Source organism: Mustela putorius, unplaced genomic scaffold (genome assembly GCF_011764305.1).
Source record: "Mustela putorius furo isolate JIRA1106 unplaced genomic scaffold, ASM1176430v1.1 tig00537227_pilon_pilon_pilon, whole genome shotgun sequence".
Taxonomy (NCBI): domain Eukaryota; kingdom Metazoa; phylum Chordata; class Mammalia; order Carnivora; family Mustelidae; genus Mustela; species Mustela putorius.
In genome coordinates, this window is record NW_025422368.1 from 9,687,388 (window position 1) to 9,708,388 (window position 21,001).

A 21,001-nucleotide genomic window follows, 5' to 3' on the forward strand; every position below is an offset into this window, starting at 1 on the left:
CTTCATGTTGTCCAAGAGATACCTTAGCCTATTTTTAAAATTTTTTTCTTAAAACAATTTTTTTCTTCATGTTGTTGGGCGTGGACTCTTTTCACTATCCTAACCTCCATATTGCTAATCTGTTCTTCTGCATTTACTAATCTACTGTTGATTCTCTGTGTATTTTTTTTTGTTTCAGTTATTGTATTCTTCAATATTTATATTTTCTTCAAATAGTTATATTTTGTCTTTGTTGAAGTCCTCACTGAGTTCATCCACTCTTCTCACTAGTCCAGTGAGCATTTTTATGACCATTATTTTGAACTCTTTATCAGACACGTTGCTTATCTCCATTTTATTTAGCTTTTGTCTTGGTCTTTCATTTGGAGCATATTCCCTATCTCCCCATTTTCTGTGTTTATTTCTATAAATTAGACAGAATAGCTATTTCTCCTAAACTAAAAGGAATGATCTTGTACATGGTTGTCCCTGTGTAGACTGTATGTCTGGTGACTTTGGTGGGTTGGCTGGCTGAGGCTGTGACTTTTGTGGCCTGGGGATGGGGACCACCCTAGTGGAATGGCCGGAGATGGGCATGAGCCCAAGGCAATCCTAGAGCTCTCAGCACAGTGCACCCTGGACCAGAGAGCTGAAGTGGGTGCAAACTGGAGGGTCCAAGGACTCTCTGTGAAAAGGGCACCCTGGCAAGAGAGCTGAAGATGAATTAGGTACGAGCTGGGGTGTCCTGGGGCTCTCTGCACAGAGGATGCCCCAGCAGAATAGGTAAAGCTGGAGTTGGTATAAGCCAGGGTGTTCTGGGATGCTGCATGTAGAGGGTGCCATAGCTGGGCAGCTAGAGCCAGGATTGGTGTAGACCAGGCTGTTTTGGGGTGCAGGGGCTCTTTGGCATTGTGGTCAAAGCATGATTGTGGAGGGGAATCCACAGGGCTCTCCACACAAAGGGAGCGCTGGTAAATTGTCTGGAGCCAAAGTGAGAGCAGGGATGTCCTGGCAAGTCATCTAGAGCCAACATGGTATGAACTGGGAGTGTTCTTGCACCTGTATCACTTTGGCGAGATGGCTGGAGCTACAGTGAGTGCTGAGCAGGGGTGTTCTGGTGTGCTTCAGGCAGGGGACCACTTTGGTGGGACAGCAGGGGGTAGTGTGGGCTGGGGGCTCACTGGTTGGTAGGCTTGCTAGTGTGTGCCCAGACCCTGTTCCTGTCCACATTGCCAGGTGGTGGAGAAGGAAGGTAATCGAGCCCCTCCAACCTGGAGAGAGTTTCAGCAGCTCCTCTGCCATTCGACATAATTCTAGGGCTGGATCCTTAATATTCTAGTTGCTTTAAGCCATGGTTTTGTTTGTGTTTGTTTTGCTTTGTTTTGTTTTTCCTGTTCCTGGGGGTGCATTTGAGACTGGTGTGGGCTTAGGAGTCCAGGCCTTGATAAGGCTGGCTTTGATACCCTGACCCTGCTTTTGTCTGTGCTATCAAGGTAAAGGGTAAATGCAAAGTATGGGGCTCACCAGCCCTTCTGACCTGGTATGAGTTCCAGTATCTTGCCTCCCATTTGACAGGGTTCTAGGAAAGATTCCTATATATTCTGGTTGACTTTGTAAACAGTGGCCTTTTTCCAGTGTTCAAGGGCAGATGAATTTGCTCATGATCCCTCTGAATTATTGCTCCTCTCACTGCAGTTTGCAATGGGGGTGAGGGTTCCCTTTGTTACCTTGTCTGTGTCTCTTGCTATTCCCTCTGTAGTCTTTCATTGTGCAGAAGAGGTTTGGTCAGTCCTCAGTTCTTCAGGAGGAATTGCTCTATAAATAGGTATTAGTTTGGTGTGTCTGTGGAAAGGGGGAGCTCAGGGTCTTCCTTCATTGCTATCTTAGACCAGAAGATGAAGTCCAATCAACATATATTTTGTATATTTTATACTCTATTCTTACAAAAAAGTAAGCTAGAGAAAAGAAAATGTTAAAATCCTAAGGAAGTGAAAATACATTTATAGTACTGTATGTATTATTAAAATTTTATTATTAAAAAAAATCTAGGGGTGCCTGGGTGGCTCAGTGAGTTAAAGCCTCTGCCTTTGCCCTAGGTCATGATCTCAGGGTCATGGGATCGAGCCCCAAATCAGGTTCTCTGCTCAACGGGGAGCCTGCTTCGCCCTCTCCCTCTGCCTGACTCTTTGCCTACTTGTGATCTTTCTCTGTCGAATAAATAAATAAAATCTTAAAAAAAAAAAAAATCTGTGGAGAGGCACATGGCTGCCTCAGTTGGTTTAGTGACAGACTCTTGATTTCAGGTCTGGTCATGATCTCAGGGTCCTGAGGTAGAGCCCTGCATCAGGCTCTCTGCTCAGAGTGGAGTCTTGTCCTCCCTCTGCTCCTCCCCCTGCTGTGTGTGCTCTAATAAAATCTTAAAAAAAGAAATCTGCATATAAGTGGACCTGTGACGTTCAAACAGGTGTTATTGTAGGGTCAACTGTATTTATGATCTCATCATTCCCTGCAAATGGGAAATGGTACTTAGCTTAAGAAATGAAATTCTGGTCAGTCCTTTGCTGGACTTAAAAGGCTTGAGAGTAAAAATAACGTTAGTATTGGTCCCAAGGATATCACGTAAGGGTAAGGAAAGTCTTCTTGTTAGTCCAGTTATGGATTTTATTTGATTTAGAGTTTTCTTGGAAGCCTAATGAGATTTAAGTTGGCAAAAATCAAAACCAAATGAAACAAACCAAAATCCAGAAAACAAACACTTCCCTCTAATAAAACAGAAAAAGTTAAAATCTGGATATGTTGTCCAGGATAAAAAGGTTGATTTTTATAATGACATTTTCCCCTCTTTTCTTCTCCATAATTTCCCCTTTCTGTACCCAGTGCTGCAGCAGGTTCAAACAGAGCCTTTCTGGGATTATTAGAGACTTACCCTCTCTGGTGGCACTGCCCCTTGCAATCATGTTTAGCGTGCAGAAGCCAACTTTATGCAGTTGGAGAAAAGTGCCTTTTCCTCCTCGCGGATGCAGCCTGGCTCTGGCGCACCACAGTGTGGGGGGGCCGGAGGGGAGCTGGTTCTCAGCTCCCACCTGCTCTCCGGGCTTGGTGCCCTTGGCAGGGCTTGCTCAATCCAAGCAACTGGTTTTTAGCAGCCCTGGCTGAAACCCCACACCAAGTTTTTCCCAGAAAAATCATGTTTCAAAGTAAGTGTAGGTGGTGAAAAATATAATTTTAGATATCATCTACATAAAAGCACACATTTGTTATCTGGGTGATACATAACTGATAAATAGTGGATATATATGTGTGTGTGTATATATATTACATTTTTATATATAAATGTATACTCCTTAAAAACATGAAGACAAATATAGAGACCAGTGTTGTTTTGAAAAATGAATTTATTAAAATGCTCATAATTATAAAAGAATATTAAAATGCACAGAAATTCACAAAACATTACAAACTTTACATCTTATGCCACAGTGTATGAAAGCATCATGAATATTTCCGTTCTACTTTAGTTAAGCTGCTCATACATTTTAACTTTTCAAACATCTTCTGCACAATGAGAAAATGGTACAAGAAGTGTTTCAGTAACAGAGCATGTTCTGCCCCCCATTGTGAACTAATGTTTTCTGAAATTCAAGATGCATGCATGGGTAATTAAAAGGGAAGGCATTTGGTGACAGTTTGCAAGATGGCCTTGTTGAGTTTTCAAACAGAAATGATAGCGTTCCCTATCTATTGACACATCCGAAATATCTGAGGGATACTTAAGGAAAAATCCCCTGAATATTTTGGTCTAATGCTTCGATCTGTTAAAATTCACAGGCATTACAAAAGGATACAAAACAAAGTTCTCTAGTGGTTAATACCAGGCAGGTGGAGGGCCAGATTTTCCTTTCATGGGGGCACAGTCACACCCACCCTTTTTCCTGGGGTGCTGCTTCTGCTCACATTTACAGATCCAGCCCGTGCCTGCCTGCAGACGCAGCCCCACATTTTTCTTTGCAGCGGACAAGTCCACGCTGGAGTTACATTAACACTGTCGCTGTCCCAGGTGACCTGGCTCCCCGCACGTCGCTGTTTGGGGAATATTGGCAGTGTCCTACATCCCATTTTCTGCCTTTAAAAATATAGAGCTTTCCCCCACTCCTGTCCACAAAAGCACATTTTAACCTATGAATGATTGATGAAAGATGACTTATGAAGACGTAAATGCACAACTCTTTTAAAGTTTTATCGTATATACAAGGAAATAAGGCAAGAAGATTTCCTTTCTGTGCTCCCCTAAATGGTGAGTACTCAACCAATCCAATATGAGGAGATAGTCCTCGGCTTCGGAGAAGAGCAGAGTTAAGAGCAGAGGAAGCGGCCCCACTGCCAGGAGCGGTATCCCAGGTGAGCAGGGGAGGGACCAGACGCAGTCTGGGCTGCGAGGAAGGAGCGGCTGTGAAGAAACGCCTTTCTTACTCCCTGTACGGTCAGAGCGCTTGTGGCTCCTGGGAACGCTCTGTTCCCATTGTTCATGTGACCAAGAAGGTTAGTGAAATGTTGTCCCCGATCCACTGGGCCAATTCAGAAGTCCAGAGCGCTGCTCCGATGGATCCTCCATACGTACTATTTTTGTTTTTCAAACCTTCATGGCATGCATTTAGAATGGTGACCTTGAGTCAAGCTGCTCTTACCACAAGCCTCTGAATCCGCTCAGGAAATGGCTTTCCTTTCCCTCTGCCGCTGGGATTCTGAGTGGCTTGGCCTCTGGGCATTTAGCAGCACCGCAGTGGGTGGCAGCCCACCTTGCAAGAACCCAGTGCCAGACACCCTCTCCCACACCCAGCGCTGCCCAGGTACCAGTCAAGCAAGCACAGTGCGGGCCCCGGGAGGGCTTTGCACCTGAAAGGCGGTCAAGCACAGTAAAGGCTGCTGAGCGGACAAACTGAAGGCAAGATGTGCGCAGTGTGCGGGCGTTCATCAGGAAGTTACCTCCCGCCGGCGGCAGGGGTTGTGACCAGACTGTGGCTTTAGGGAGGCTCATATCCAGACCAGAGTCTCTTTTTTGGATCGAGAGTGATCTGGGTCTGCCTGTCTCTTTCCTCTCCCCCCACCACAACCCCCCACCAAACCCCTACCCTTGTGCACGCAAGTTACAAACAAGTTCTGGGCTGGGACTAAGGGAATGGAGGATGTAGGGAAGCACCTTGACCATGGCAGATGCTTTGGTATGTTGATCACTTGGATAGGCAGGACCCCTGCTGGAAAGGCACTCCCCACCGGGACTCACAGTGAGGGCACCTGCTGTTCTCTCAAGCTGTGCAGCACTGTCCTGTTGGGTGGGCTGGGCAGTGAGCCATTCCCAAGGGTGCCAGTGAGCTGATCTGATGGCTATAGGGCAACTGCTGGGAAAGGGATGGGCTTAGCTTTCCAGACCCTTACACTGATAAAAATGTAATTTTAATCCCTTGATTTTTTTTTTTTCAAGAAACCACCTATCTTTAGAAGAGGTAAATTAATTATCCTGATCAATAGGAGTTCCAATTCTATTTGAATCTGTACCTTTCCCCACTTTTGTCATCTTACTCCCTTGAGATTTGCAAAGCAGTCAACACTGATTAGGCACAGAGGATTCCAGGAGTGCTCCTGGAAGATAAAAGGTGTCACTGTGGATTAGTCCAAATACACTTCAGGACCCTGCTATCTTTATTCCAATCCATTAAGAGTATTTCTTTGAGATGGAAAGACAGGCCAGAATGAAGACAGAAACTATTTCCTCTTATTAAGTGAGGTTTCGTTTTTCTGTAGGGATGTGCTAATACACCTAAATATTGTGAATTCTTGGGTCTATTTGCCGCTGAATACAGCATTCAAACTGAATTCTGAGTTAGCTATTTTTAATCACACAAAAGCTAGTATGTCTAGTCTTTAACGAAAGTACTGTAAGGGAAAGAACTCTGGGACCGATCTGGCAAAGTGAAGAAATGAAACACCGCCTAAAAGGGGAGCATGTGCTTGAGAACAGAAAGGAATGAAAATAATCAAACGGAAGGACAAAAATCCATTCAGCTTTGGAAGAGGTGGTTTTTAAGCACACTGCGAGACACTTTCTGTGTTACAGAAATTCCAATTTATCAAAAAAGGGTAACATTTCTGGTTTTCCAGGTGATTAGTTTTATGCACTTCTTGATCTAAATTTTGCATTTCCCAGGTCCTGCATGGCAGGCTGAAACTGAAAAATAATCTCTATGAAAATGGCAATAGCGAAGACACCTATGTGCCAAAGTGTTTTAACTTCAACATTCTCATTAGTGATTCAGAATATATTTTGACGGAGTTAAATTCTGTAAAGTGCTTCTCAGAACATAAAGCTCTTATTCTAATTTTGGTCGTAAATTGTTCTCTACCACTGCGCCCATCCTCTCAGCTATGACCCCCATATTTTTTGTCATATCTTTGAGGTGATTCTCCCGAAGAAGCTTTTGGGTTAAATACTTTTCTCTCTTGATCTTGCTCTTCGTGCTTTTGGATACATCTGGGATGGCATAGGATACAAAGAATTTCACAGAGTAGATGAGATGCTGTGGGAGAGAAGAAAAGTGTCCATCACAAGGAAATGGTGGGAAACACAGAGCTCTTTTCGTTTTTGTGGTTTTTTGTTTTGTTTTGTTTTTGGTTGTTTTTTTGCTTAGTCATCCCAGCAATAGATCTGGACAAAGTGGTGAGTATTTTCTCTACACAACCAGTCTCTCCTATACCATGTGGTCTGCCAAAGAGCTACATTTTGTTACTTTGACAATTTCAAGAACACTAACACTTACCCTGACAATGCTGTAGTATTTTTGTGTATGTTCCTTTCTAGGGCTCTTCCCCCCAAAATTAGCACTAAATCCTATCTGTGTGAGTCTATCTATATCATTTTATTTTTGAGAACCTGTTTAACAAAATATGTAGAGAGCCCCAAATAATATATTGTTTAGTCTCCCTTGATTTGGGCTTTATAAAAAGTAAAATACTATATATGGTCTTTTGAAAATTACTTTAAAAGATTTATTTACTAGAGAGAGAGAATGCACGTGAGCAGGAGGGGGTAGAGTGAAAGGGAGAGAGAATCTCAAGCAGACTCCTCACTGAGCACGGAGCCCAACACGGGACTCGATCCCATGACTGCAAGATCATGATTTGAGCTTAAACCAAGAGTTGGATGCTGAACTGTGCCACCCACACGTCCCTAAAAATGACATCTGCATTCAAGACTAGTTTCTAACCCATCCATGTTATTGTGCATAACTGCAGTTTGTTCATAATTCTGTATAAGGGTCTCCTGTCGATTACCCCATCAAAATGTACTGGGCTTGTTTCTAGTGTTTCTATTAGAAACAATGATGTTAAGAATGTTTTTGCATTTGGATTCTGGAGGACATCTGTGAGAGTTTCTTAAGGGGATGACCTAGAAGTGGAACTGGCAAGACTCTGTTAAATGAATATTCAAATTTCCAAGATGGTACCAAAGTCTTTTCCAAAGTAGTTAATCCAGCTTCCACCTCCACCAGCAGCGTGTGATGGTTTCAGGGGCTCTGCATTCTTGCCAGCACTTGTGGTCATCGTTTTTTTCCTCACCAACATAGTGATTATAAAATGCACTTTCATTTTAGTCATTTAGTCGTTTCTGATGACTAATGATGTCGAACAAGTTTTTATTTGTTCGTTATGCAAAAGTCTCTGACCTACCGAGGAAATACACAATATACAATGTACACATCATTAAAAATCAACAAATTGTACATGGTGTTCACATGATAAGAGTGTGGCGAAAGCAGTAAAGCAGATCAGGAGTTTATGTGTTACGTGGGAGGCCAATTTCAGATAGATTTTGTACAGATCAGACTGGGTATGCCTCACTTTGCCAAGGCTTTGAGGAGGTGGGGAACCAGCCATACAGACATCAGGAGGAAAGGCATGCGAGGCAAAGGGAACAGTCAGTACAGAGTCTGGTGGTGGAAGCCTGCTGGCTGTGCATCAGGAACAGCAGTGGGGAGGGATGAGAGAGAGAAAGAGAGGTAACAGAGCATGGCTAGAGCTTGTCAGGCCTTGCACAGCACTGTAAGGACACTGCTCTCTGAAGGTAGCAGAGAGCCTATTTAGGAGCCCACAGCCCTAATTCAGGTGAGAAATGATGGTGGCTCCAACCCGGTTATAGAAGCAGAGTTGGTAATGGTCAAATCTGCAATGTACTGTCCAAGGAAAGCCAGCAGCATTGCAAGCGGGGGACTCTTAAGAATTTTGCCCTTAACAACCAGTGTGGTAGCTACAAATGCCATGACTCAGAGGGGGCAGAACCACTGTGGGTGGAATATTTAGGGCAGCATGGAGAGGAGAACATTCCAAGTGGATTGAAGAAAATATGGGCATTTGGGGTGGTAGATGTATCTGTTAGCTATCCCAGCAGAAAGGTCAAGTAGACATTGGATTCATGGGTTGAGTTCAGGAGAGAGGGCTCTGGAGATACATATATCGTTGAGTCACTGGCATATACATGGCATTGAAAGCCAAGGGACTGCGTGAGATCACCAAGGCTGTGAGGAGAGAGAAAAGAAAGAGAAGGAAGGGACTAAAGAGATTATGAAGGGACAGCCTAGTGAGATAAGAGGAAAAGGGAAAAAAAAAGTTTTCCTGGGAGCCAACTGAGGAGGAACTTCAAGAAGGAGAGAGTGATCAGCTGTGCCAAAGGCTTCTGATTAGTAGGTAATGGGAGAGTGGAGAATATTTGAGAGGAGAGTGTGTCTGAATGATGGAAATTATAGAGTAAAGGGGCGAAAGCTGATGATGTAGGAAGGGGAGGTTCTTTTTTTTTCCCCCCATCTATATATATAGACGTGGACTTTCTGTATTATGCTACCCTTGCATTTCTGGGGTAAACCAATGTGGCCTGATGTCATCTTTAAAAAATATATTGCTAGATTCAATAGGCACATTTTAAAAAGATCCTTGCATCAGTGCAACAAAGGAGACTGGATTATAATTTTCCTCTTTCTATTCCTGTCTGATTTAAGGATCTAAAAGGAGTTGGAGAGTGTTTCTTTTTCTGGTCTCTGGAGGTAACGAAAATGATCTGAAAGTATACGTCTAGAAAGTGTGGCATCACTCTCCTACAAAAATCATATGGGCTGGCATTTTCTTTATGGAAAGATTTTTCAGTTACTCAAAATTTTGTTATAATTCTAGGTTTATAGTTCCCTTCTTTAGCGTTTTAGAAGATATTTGACTACTTGCTTCTGGCTTCCATGCTGCTGTTAAAGTCTACTCTCATTTCAATTTTATCAGTCATCTGTCCTTTTTCTCTGGTTGCTTTTAAGATCTTATCTTCAAGGAGCTGCACTTTTGTTACAATCTCTGTAAGCCTGGATTTCTTTATTCTGCCTGATATTTGCTGTGTTTTCTGCTCTGTGAACACATCCCTTTCATTTCTTTGGGAAGAATTTCAGCCATTAATTCTTTAAATATTGTCTCTCCTCTAGTATTTTTTTTTCCTTCTGTGGATTTTTAAAAAACTGCTTAATCTCTTTTTCACATTTTCCACTTTCTTCTCTCCCTGTGATGTACTGGGAGTAATTTTTTTCAGACCTATCTCTCAATTCATTCATTCTTGCTTCAGACTTCTGTTTAATCCATATGCTTTTTCATTTAAACAACTATATATTTTTCAAGATTACCATGTAATTTTTTAGTTTCTTATTGTTTGCTCATTTGTCACTCATTTTTTGTTTAAACATATTCATACACATTTTAATTTATAATTCCTAATGTGATAATGCATACTCTTGAAGTTATTGAGGGTCCAAATTATTATTTTCTGAATCTCACTTGTGGTTTTTCTCATTTCCCCATGTTATTACTGTTCATCTTTGGAAGCTCATATATGATTATTTCAATCTGAGAGAAAAATGTGGTCTAAACGGAGGACATTCTTTTCTCCAGGGAATATATGCATTTCCTTTTGCTCTGAGACAAATTCAGCTCTTTGGGGGGCCCCTGGCTGAATCCAAGAGTCTCAACTTTAGCTGGTCCACCTTGTGGCTGACCCGCTGCTTGGCGCCCTTGAGACTCTCGAGGGTGGAGCTGATGACCCCCCCCCCCCCGCAGCCTCAGAGGGTGCTCACGGCTGGAGCTGAGCCGGTACCTTTCTGCCCCCCTTTGTAGATTCTCCTCCCTTTCCCTGAGCTTGAAAATGCAAAGGAAATTCTACTTTAACCTGACTGTGAATGTTTTGTAGTGAAATGGCCCCTCAGAGTATCTAGTCAGCCATGATTTCAGAAGCAGAAGTCGAAACACTTTGGCCACTACATATCTGAATATAAACTAGTGATTCTTGCTGATGTAGCAGATACTCCAGGAATCCTCCGATGATGGGGAGCTAAATGACAACTTGGTTCCTCTTCTGTTAATGTTGTGGTTTTTTGTTTTGTTTTTTTTTGTTGTTGTTTTTTAATAAATACCAAACTGAAAAATGATCAAAGCCACACAGCCTATCCAGCTTTTTTCTTGCTAACAGACCCTCATTTTGTTCAGAGCAAACCGAACACCTCCTGTCTCAGCCTACTCTGTTGCTTGGAGGAGCCGTGTGCCCTGGAGGCTTCTGGCAAAGCATTTTCTCTCCTGACAAAAAGGAACAGATATGGTGAGCATCCTCTTTCTTTCTCCTTACTGTCTAGACCCTGTACGTGTTCCATCGGGAGTTGCAGCTCTCACCCTGCAGCCACACACACTACATGCCGAGATAGAGAGTGCATGCACGCAAGTGCCAGAGAGACAGAGATCCTGTCCCTGTCAGCGAGCTGGTCTTGATTCAGAAGCCGCCACCTACTATGCTATATGAGAAAAATCACCCTTTAAGTGTTACCCTAACTGGGACCACACCCATCAAGCAACTTCTGAGCCTTCACAGTTTGGTAGTGGTTATTCCCTCTGTGTCAGAAGTAAAGTTGCTTAGTTCAATTTCAAATTTATTGCTGCCTCAGTCATTTTAAGAGCTGGTTAATTTTAATAGTAATACAAATAAAACTATGACAGCAATAAAGTTCCTCAGGGGCAGAGATCACATCTTAGTCGTCTTCAATAAGCCCCTTCCTGGTCTAGAATGCAGGCCAGCGCCCCAAATTTTTAAAAAAGGCACTCAGTACTGCAGTGAGAGGCACCGAATCCTCCTAGCACACAAAATGCTTTCACCTTTTCAAACAGATAACCGATTTCATTTCATTAATGAGAGCATTATGGGTATTCGCCTGTTAAATTTCATTAGTAGATGTCCTAAAATAATTGCTAGCAAGAGAAAAGAATGTATTTTAAGTCCGAGTTGGCAATACTTAATGCTTATACTGCCGTATAAGCTCTTTCAAAATATACTTCTTTTACCTCCATGACAATGATGAAAGCCAGCTTGGCTGCGATCACGTGCCAGTAGTAGATGTTGTGTTTATACTGCTGTTCGTGTCCAGGTGGGTTCCGGAAATCACGATACCTGAAAAGTAAAACAGGGATATCAGGAAGTTCTTTTTGATTAAGTAGTGAAAGCAAGGACCCCTTTCAAAAGAGGTCATAATTAATGTACTGCTTTTTAAAACTGGACATCCTATAAATTTTCTCCAAGAGTTTAATTTGGCTACAAAATCCTGAAATAATGAGTCCAGTAATACTTAACATAAAATAGGAAGGTGATGGTAATACATACATACACCATATGTGCAAAAATCAAAGTATTTAAAAATTTTTTTGTCAGAATTTTATTCCTGCTTTCTCAAAAGAGTATAACACTAAAATGATGTGGTGTATTTTCACAAACAGGATTATAAATTTATGTATCTCGTGGTATCAGCAGGCTTCCCTCAGCTATGGGCTACCCCTCCTTCTAGAGAGGAATGCCCAATTGCTTGCTATAATATAATCAACCTAATTTCCTTTTTAGAGGTCAGGAGCTACTGCTGTTAGTCTATTGCCCTCAGGTAGCACATCTCAAATTTTCTGCCTGTAACCTTTTAGACCTGGAAGAGTGTAACTACTCTTTAGAATTATGTCAAGTAAGAGTAAGATTTGATATGGGATTCTGAAGAGGCTCTAAAAACATTTATTTGGGGCTTATTTCTAGTTTCTTGGTTGTGCTGCTGAGAATCTGAACCAGAGAAGGGTTTGAGGAGTTGAACTAGGTAAGATTTAAAATCTCCTTTAGGGTTAAGATACTGAATTAAAAAAAACAAAACCAAAACCAAAACCAAAAACCTTTAGGACTTGTAGTCCACAAACTTTATCAAGTAGTAATTTACTTGTTTATTGTCCACAGCTGACCTCACCCGCCATCACAATCAATGCAGAGAGAAAGGGCCTCATGGAATGCTTTCGAGAATGCTGCTAGGTGAGCATGCAGTCCTCACATTTCTCGTCTTTGTATTTCTTGGAGTGAGAGGGCCGCTTTGCTGTCACTCAGCACATCAGCGTGTGCTTGAATAACAGATTAGTCATTACAACTGAATTGACTTGTTTTTGGGAACTCCTTGAATTTCTTCCTTTCTAAGGTATAAACAAGACTCTCCTCCTGGATCAGTTTCCCTGCAATCATTTGAAACTCCCATCTTTAATTGAGGCTTTATGTTCTGATTGGTAATACAGACTGGGGTCAGAATTTAAGTTTGGCTGAAAAGAAACCTGGGGGCAGGTGGGGAATGCCTCCAGCAGTTTTATTTAGAATTACATGACAATAAAAGTCCTTTAAAAGAGGAAGTATATTTTTAAACAGGTAAGTAGAACTTGCCTGCATGTGGTAGGGATAACCCCCTTAGGGTCTGGATTTCCCTTGCTTTGGTTTTTGAAGTCTGAGACGTTGAAGATGGAGAGAGTACTGTTGATGTAGCCTTCCATGGTGTAATGGGTGTGGTTGCCATATGGCGGGACGGAGAAGGACCAGTAATACACCAGGCGGGGGATCATGTCCGATGTGAAAGCAATAATCATGGCCTGTTTGGGGAGGAACACAAGAAGGGGGTTGTTAATTTAGAACCTCTATAGCTATGGTTAACAAACACACCAGAATTACATGTTCATTGGTTGTTGTTTTTTTTTTTTTTTTAAATGAAAGATTCAGGAACTTTAAATCCTTTCCTAACCGTCAAATGGATATAGATAGCCAGTGTCCTAAAGTCTTTGAGCAATGCTTTAAAGGATAGTTACTTCCTCTTGGTCTTCAGTTCACATAAGGGCTGTCCAAAAGTCCATCTGCAGTTGAAAAGCAAAGGTCTGCAAGTTGCCTCTTAGGTTTCTTAAGTACAGTAATTGTAGACCAGGGTATCCTGGATTAACTCAAGTTGCTTGCATATGTTGCATATAAATTAGGTTTTCAAAAATTAGAATATTATACAACTCAACCTTGAAACTCTACTTGATCTAATTTTAATCTTTTATGATTGAGAAGGCCCTTCTGTCTAAGTAATATTAGGGCCAGTATTACAAAAATAATGCGGCCTTACATAATTCCTTTGTAGAGTTTACAATTGATACAAAACTCATTTTTAAATCACTTGCCTCTTAAAATTAATTCTATTTTTATAAATTATAAATTGCATAAAATAGATTTTCCTTAATCTAAAAGGGCCTTCAAATTCATACTTTTTCCCCCTAGAGTATCCTGACTTATTCACATCAACTCACAGTCTGATTTTAAACCATCAGTATATACTTACATATGTTGCTTCATTAGAGAGCAAAAATTTTTTATTAATTTTAAAATGTAGGTAGCAAGAAACTCTTGGGGTTGTGCAATTCATATGGTCAAGTGTATGCCTGTTTTATTGGACCTCGTGTCTAAGCCTCTAAACTTCAGAAAGACTAACTGAAGAAAGTCTAGTGTGTTCCAAGATTAAAGGAATAAATTCAGATCAGTTTTAAACCTGAGTCTGTGTCAGACAGCCCTCTATCAGGATAGAAGGGTATTATGAATTACATGAATTTTTCTCTAAAATTCTTTAATTTGGGCTTTCAACTCTCCAATGTATAAAATTGGTTTGAAAGAGGGAGAAAGTAAGGAATATACTTTAACCCAAATTCTATGTGAATAAACAAAGCTGAATGGTTCCTTTACTGAAGCAGAAAGACATGTTTTTGGCACAACATGATTTTTAATAGTGTTCATCTGAACATATGGTTTAGATGCAGTGAGACCACAAGTCAACAAACAAGATCTCAGCAGAGCAAGAAAAACAACAAAGGGGGCTTTCCTATTGCAAAATTACTCCCCCTAGTAGAACCAGCTTTGTCATTTCCTCTGACATATGTGTGTATGTTTGACTCTGGGTGGGGCTGGGGAGGGATGTAGGACAAGAATATTTTACTTTTTCCAGATTTCAATAGTTTAACATTTCCTGTTATTTAACTATAGCTTTTTACAGAATCACCTGCAGATGTGCTTGGAAGCTACAAAAATTCCAACAAGGAAGAGAATTCTTTTGTCTTCTGACAAGACCCTTGTTCCTCCTGAACTGAGCGGCTTTGAGACACACTGCAAAAGTGCAAGTAAATGCGGTGTGCTGCTTTTCCATTTGTCAAAATAAATTAAAATCAGTCTTCAGTGGCAGATACTGTGGCCTGATACAACCTGTCAATACAGTTTATTGTACAAGCTGCTGGAAGATGAATGATTTCATACCAAACTCTTGCTTGATGTCCATTTTCATCCCTGGTGGCAATTCTCTTTCTCCTATAGTTGAAAGTTCTCCTATTATGGAAAGTTAGCCCTCTCTGTGCCCAGGAGATGGTAGAGGCCTACATTAGGTATGGGAGGGGATGATACACAAGGGCCATTCCTACAGACACACAAACATGCAACAGGACCTGCAGCCTGGAAGCTGGACCAAATCCTAATCATATGGGGAAAAGGATGGTCTGTAGTTCAATGATCTAAAAAGCAGTTTTCCTAGGGTATAATAAAACGATGCCTAGGTTATGAGGAAAAAAAACTACTGGATAAGGACCAGTAGCACCAATTAGCAAGCACGCAGGTGCCTGTTTACACCCACCGCCCCCCCCCCCGCCCACACACGGTAGCCTTAGAAACACAGCAAATACCCCATTTGTGCCAATGGAGTGGAGCCCTGCTGGGGATATCAGGAGAAGGTGCCTACGACAATCAAACCAAAGTGCTGGGAATGGGGAGTACAAATCATTTGAAGTTTCTGGTTAGCTGAAGTTCAAACAAAAACACTTTAGGAAAATTGAAGCAGCAAGGTCTGAAACTTAAAGTGCCCAGGTCCACATTCCTACCTTGCTTCATGCTGTACAGCATACTGAATGTGACAGACTCATTCTTTTATGACTGTAGAACTTGAAAAGCCTCACTGTCCTATTTCTGCACATCAGTCTTCATTTCGTAGCACAGGGGATGTGGAAGGTGTGGGTAACTTGGGTAAATGGAAAATGATATAGCCTAGCAGTTGTCTTTTGTGTGCAATTTGCAACTTTCTTCAGAAAGCAGGGATAGCCTACAATTTGAATAACTTGAGGGTTCTTGGCAGGGGGTGACAGCTGAGTTCCAGAAAATTGGCTTGATTGTGTAAAACTGTAACCACAGCTCAGTGACACATTGTAAAAATCTTGTGCCTTTAGTTTAGATACCTGTCAAAGTCTACACAGTCGCTGTTACTGATGATGGGTGATGAAGAGAATAACAATAGCTAACACTGCATGAGGACCAGGCTCCATGCATTAACTCGCTGAAGTCCCTGCGTTACTCTTTAGGGTATATAATTGTCTTAAAATATACAGCAAGGAATTATTCAATTTACAAATGATAAACTGAAGCTCTCCAGTGTTAAGGTCTGGCCCAAGGTCATGCAGCTGGGAAGCTACATCAGTGAGAGCTGGACTTTGGGTCTGACCTGTGTCTGCAGTGCAGAGCCTGAGCAGGAGCCTGACCCACCGGCACTTGCTGAATTCTGTTTCTACAAGTGCTCGTGGGAAAAGGCTGCGGATTCTGGGCAAGTGTGGCTTGACAAAGAAATTAAAACTCAGATAGCATCGTGTTGGGATTGTGACCTGAGAGTAAAACGGTTAGTGAAATAAGGGAGGAAATAACCCCAGCTGTAAGGATATTTCTAGGGAAGGTGGTCATTCCCCTACTGGGATGGAATGGAACTTATTCTCCCTGAGAGCTCCTTGCTGGCCTGTGCTTAAAAAAAGAGAGAGGGACGGGGCGCCTGGGTGGCTCAGTGGGTTAAGCCGCTGCCTTCGGCTCAGGTCATGATCTCAGGGTCCTGGGATCGAGCCCCACATCGGGCTCTCTGCTCAGCAGGGAGCCTGCTTCCCTTCCTCTCTCTCTGCCTGCCTCTCTGCCTACTTGTGATCTCTCGCTGTCAAATAAATAAATAAAATCTTTAAAAAAAAAAAAAAAAGAGAGAGGGAGAAGGGAGGGGGAGGTAGGGGGTACTGACTGTTCAGATTGGTCCAAATTCTATACAGGTTATGAAGGACTGTGTTCTGTTCCCCCAAGCTGGGACACATAGAGGGCATGAGGCTGTTTAGCTAATGACCAGTGAGTGGCGAGCAAGGCCAAGGCTGGGGTGGAGAAGAGAGATGGGACCCATTCTAAAGCCCCCCTCCCTGAAGAACCTCTGCCCCAGGAGAAAAGGAAGGTAACACGTGAATGGAATGCAAACTGCTTATGCATACATCATCATCAAATAGTTAATATTTTCAGTTAATAGTATGGAATATATGGTAAAATAGGGTAGAAGGATAGTTCTTAATTGAGCATCCTCCCACTACAAATGGACAGATTACTATCTCTGTTTTAAAAGCACTATTGGGGGGGGCGCCCGGGTGGCTCAGTGGGTTAAAGCCTCTGCCTTCGGCTCAGGTCATGATCCCAGGATCCTGGGATCGAGCCCCACGTTGGGCTCTCTGCTCCGTGGGGAGTCTGCTTCCTCTTCTCTCTCTCTCTCTCTGACTGCCTCTCTGCCGCCTACTTGTGATTTCTCTCTCTGTCAAATAAAATCTTTAAAAAAAAATAAAAATAAATTTTAAAAAAGCACTATTGGGAAAAAAAAATAAAAGCACTATTGGATAATAGTGAGAGAGAGTTGGTTCTTACTCTTATTACTATTACTGTGTTTCTATTAAATAAAACCTTTAGCAAATGAACAATAATAGCATAATGGTCACTCTTAGCAACTGTTCCTATAAGAGGTCTTGATTTATAAGTCACGAATAAGAATATAAACAATTAAGAACATTAAAAAACAATAATAATCACAGTTATAACAACTGTTTTTACATGGACATTAGTATTGGCATCTCCCTCCCATTCAAAAAAAAATATAGCAAACATTTGGTTCTTTCGGTAGCAACACTAATGCATTTTTGGATTTCTCGAGCTCTTTACCCTGGGAAGCCTAGGTGTACTCACATTGGTCACCACAGCCAGAATTGCTATTCCTTGCATGATGGGCTGCCACGCTCCGATGTCTTGGGCTTTTTCTGGAACCATGCGTCTATACTGGGTAGTCATTTTCCATGCGTCCACTCTTATTTCCAATATATTGTTCACCAGAGCCAACAGGGGGGCCAGTGGAAAAGAGGCCACAAATAAGGTGACGAACCCAAACTGAATAACTGTCAATGGAATGGACACGCATCATGGAGCGGTGGGTGGATGGGAGGACAACACACTCTCCTTGACTCTTATAAAGACAAAGGCAAACAACAAACTGAGTCCCAAAGAGAAAAGACATCCATGGTAGTAACAATGTTCAACAGGGAAGGAACCCGAACCAAAGACAAAGGTGAAGTGTCTGGAAAGAAGACTGGTTAGAGCCGGTTTCTTTCCTACGTACACACGGAGTAGGAATAATATATTTAAAATCTTTAATCAACTAAAGTTATTCGCTGGCAGTAAAGTTGGGACACTCCAGGTAGATTATCCATTCTCTGCAGAAATAATAGAATGCTAGAAGAGGATTTGTGATTTAGGGTTAAAAAAAAAAAAAAAGGAATATTGTGGAAGCATTTAACACGTTAAAAAGAAATAAGAAATGGACTTTTGGGAAGACTCTGTTTAGAGAATGTTAGAGGAAATATGCTAGAAACAGGCAAATGAGCGAGCTCCCGCAAGTCTGCAAATGCAATGCAGTGCATTCAGAGAATTTTTAGTATTATTACAAATCGCAGACATGTATGTGTTGAAAGTGGCCTAATAAGGCAAAATATACTTCTTCAGGAATTTTTCTCTTGACATTGTTGCAGTCTATGTGGTCCCAGTAAATAAAAATTCAAGTGATAGCTCAGAAGTTCTTTTCTTCCTTGTCTGTAATTTATATGGCATCACTATAGACGGACATCAGAGATTTGGGGTAAACTGTACCATGGCAGCGGGGCAGTGTGTGGTAAAGTTTAGGAATGAGATGGCCAGAGATCTAAAAGAAACCTTTCAAGTAAACTAGTACAGATGTGGAAATAAGGCTGTGAGTAAAGGGAAGATTTACGGCCTCTTTACAGCTACAGCTCAGAAAAGGGGCAGGGACCAATCTGGCCAAAAAGGGCAAGGCTATGGAGGGAGAAGGAATTGGTATGTGCTTCTCGTCTGAGAGGCCAGGGTGTGTTGCAGAAGAAGAGAGGGCTGGAAAGATCTGGCAGGTCCACAGGCCAGGCAGGAGCCATCACCTTCAGGAAAGATAGCCAAGGACCAGAGTTGGTGATGTCATAGATGTTGACACTAGTGCTTGGTGCTATGCTGCGGACTGTGTCTATGGACCACCTGCCCCTCCATGAACTCATCTGCCCACAGGGACCAGGCAAGAATAGAAATGCATGGAATGGGTACAGTCAACTGTGGCATACTGGCAAGTCTGTAGGCTAATGAAAGGGACTACTCACAGTTGCCACATCGGAATGAGGGTCCAATGTTGCCAGATCTCCTCGTTATTCAAGAGAAGCCAGAAATTAGGACTATACTGGTAATTAACCCAGTTAAATAGCCCAAACAGAATAGATGCCATTTAAAATAACAATAAAAGTTCAGACTATTTAGGAATAAATTAGTGAGAAATGTTAACACTGATATGATAACAGCCTAAAAAAATAAAAACAAATAATGATAAATGAATGGATGGCCAAATGTTCCATACTCTTAACTGGGCTGACTCATCAGTTATTTTCTCCAAAACAGAATTGCAAAATCTAATGCAAATTTAATTAATAATCCCCAATAGATTTTTTTCTTTTTTAAGCTGAAAGGTGATGCTACAGTTTTTCAAGAAATCTACACAACTACACAGGTAAAATAATGAAGAGCGCTGCTTGAACTGACAGCATGAGAGACATTCCGAGAAAGGCTAAGGGGGGGCCAGAGAGAAACCAATGCATATTATCACACGATGGCAACTGAAACAGTTCAAAGATAGTGCATTCACAGTGCGAAACAGAAGAGAGGCAGATATCCATGAGATTTTACTATATTATAAAACCTGATACTTCAAATCCGTGGATTCAAGTATTAGAGCAATTAGCTACATCACTGGAAAAACTGGTATGGAGTCCTCACTTCTGTCACCAAAATAAATTACAAATGGATTAATTTTAAAATAATGCACTAGAAAAATCAACACGGTATATAACCTGTTTTGATGTTCAAACGAGAAGAACTTCTAAACTTCTGAAATCAACAACAAAAAAGACCTATGGATTCTGCAAGGCAAAAAACACACACTGCAAAACCCCAAATAATCCTTGACTCGAATTTTTTCAGGACCCTATAGTGCTCTCTACCACTCTGCTTTCTTCTTCACTGTGCAGTCAAGCTTCTCGAAATACCCCCTCAACTATTTCTCCACCATTCCTTCCTTCCTCAGAGCCACACCTCCTGCCTCAGCCCTCATGACGCTCACTCTGCAGCGACGGCCTATTCCTAAGCCAGCGTGCGTTTTCAGTCCTTATTTGTTGGATTAAGAGGCTGTTTTTGATACGGCCAAGTATTTCCCTCTCAATGTAATGCTTTTCCCTCTTGACTTTTGTTTTACTTAAAGAATCTAAAAAGCCAAGGAGAGGGTTGTGTGTGTGTGTGTGTGTGTACACGCACGTGCACACAATTTTTTTTAAAACGCTACCTAGCTATAGGGTGTGGCTTCTATTTAACCCCACTGTCCAGCAATGAGGCAGGGGCTTCAGCTCTCACTTCTCTGTGTATTTCACATCATGCTCCTTTTATTCGGTGTTCAAATCCCTCTTAAGCAACGTTATCACACACCCTCTCAGCTTCTATGTTGACACAACCCTCTGCTACGTCTCTTCCAAGTGTTCTGCTATTCTTCTTTCTCTTTGTGGATCTCTTTCCCCATTGACCCTTCACATGACCCTTCCTTCTACGGCCTCATCATCAATTCTGTGCCTGGCAGGCCTGAATCACTCCCATGGTCTCACCTGCAGCTCCTCTGAGCTCCTGATGGATCCAGCTTCCTAATGTAGACATTTCTATGGACACATCCTGCAGACCCCCTTACACACAAAATACCCAATGCCTAACAATCTTCTTGAAACCAACTTTTCTCCTTATATTCCACTTGCGTATTCTATCTCCTGGAAATTATCTCAATAATTCCATTATATTATATGTAATTATTATATATTATATATATTATTATACTAGTCATCTCTTTAACACTTATCAAATCTGTCTCCCTGATCTCTACTCCTATGCCTACTGCCTCTACTTAGGTGTGGGGATTACCCAATTGTGTGGGTTACCTGGTGTAGCCTCCCCAAATATCATTTTCATTCTAAATACCTTCCATTCTGCAGCAGAATGAGCTAATCTTTTTCAAAATAAACATTATATTATTCTTTTGCTTACAAATACTCCAAGCATAAGTTCATTAAGGATAAGTTCTAGGGATGCCTGGGTGGTTCAAAGTTGGTTAAGCGTTTGCTTTCGGCTCAGGTCATGGTCCTAGGGTCCTGGGATAAAGCCTGTATCGGGCTCCTTGCTCAGTGGGGGCCTGCT

At 41.8% G+C, this 21,001-nt stretch overlaps 1 protein-coding gene and 1 long non-coding RNA gene across 5 annotated transcripts in view; one reads left to right on the forward strand and one right to left on the reverse strand.

Moving 5' to 3' along the window:
- Positions 1-3,356: 3,356 nt before the first annotated feature.
- ANO6 (anoctamin 6) overlaps positions 3,357-21,001 on the reverse strand; it is a 192,628-nt gene continuing 174,983 nt past the window's right edge. For 3 of the 4 annotated variants that reach the window (XM_004765581.3, XM_004765580.3, XM_045073152.1), the window contains 4 exons: positions 17,414-17,619; positions 12,773-12,975; positions 11,383-11,488; positions 3,357-6,551 (listed from right to left, as the gene is read on the reverse strand). In XM_004765581.3, the coding sequence (XP_004765638.1) occupies positions 6,345-6,551; positions 11,383-11,488; positions 12,773-12,975; positions 17,414-17,619 (722 nt within the window). In that variant the 3' untranslated portion in view covers positions 3,357-6,344. The remainder of the gene's footprint in view (positions 6,552-11,382; positions 11,489-12,772; positions 12,976-17,413; positions 17,620-21,001) is intronic. The other variant, XR_006604655.1, reaches the window with a different exon arrangement.
- Positions 10,159-14,960, forward strand: LOC106007135. The gene is made up of 3 exons (XR_001181702.2): positions 10,159-10,648; positions 12,305-12,376; positions 14,393-14,960. It is a non-coding gene; the product is annotated as an uncharacterized LOC106007135 (long non-coding RNA).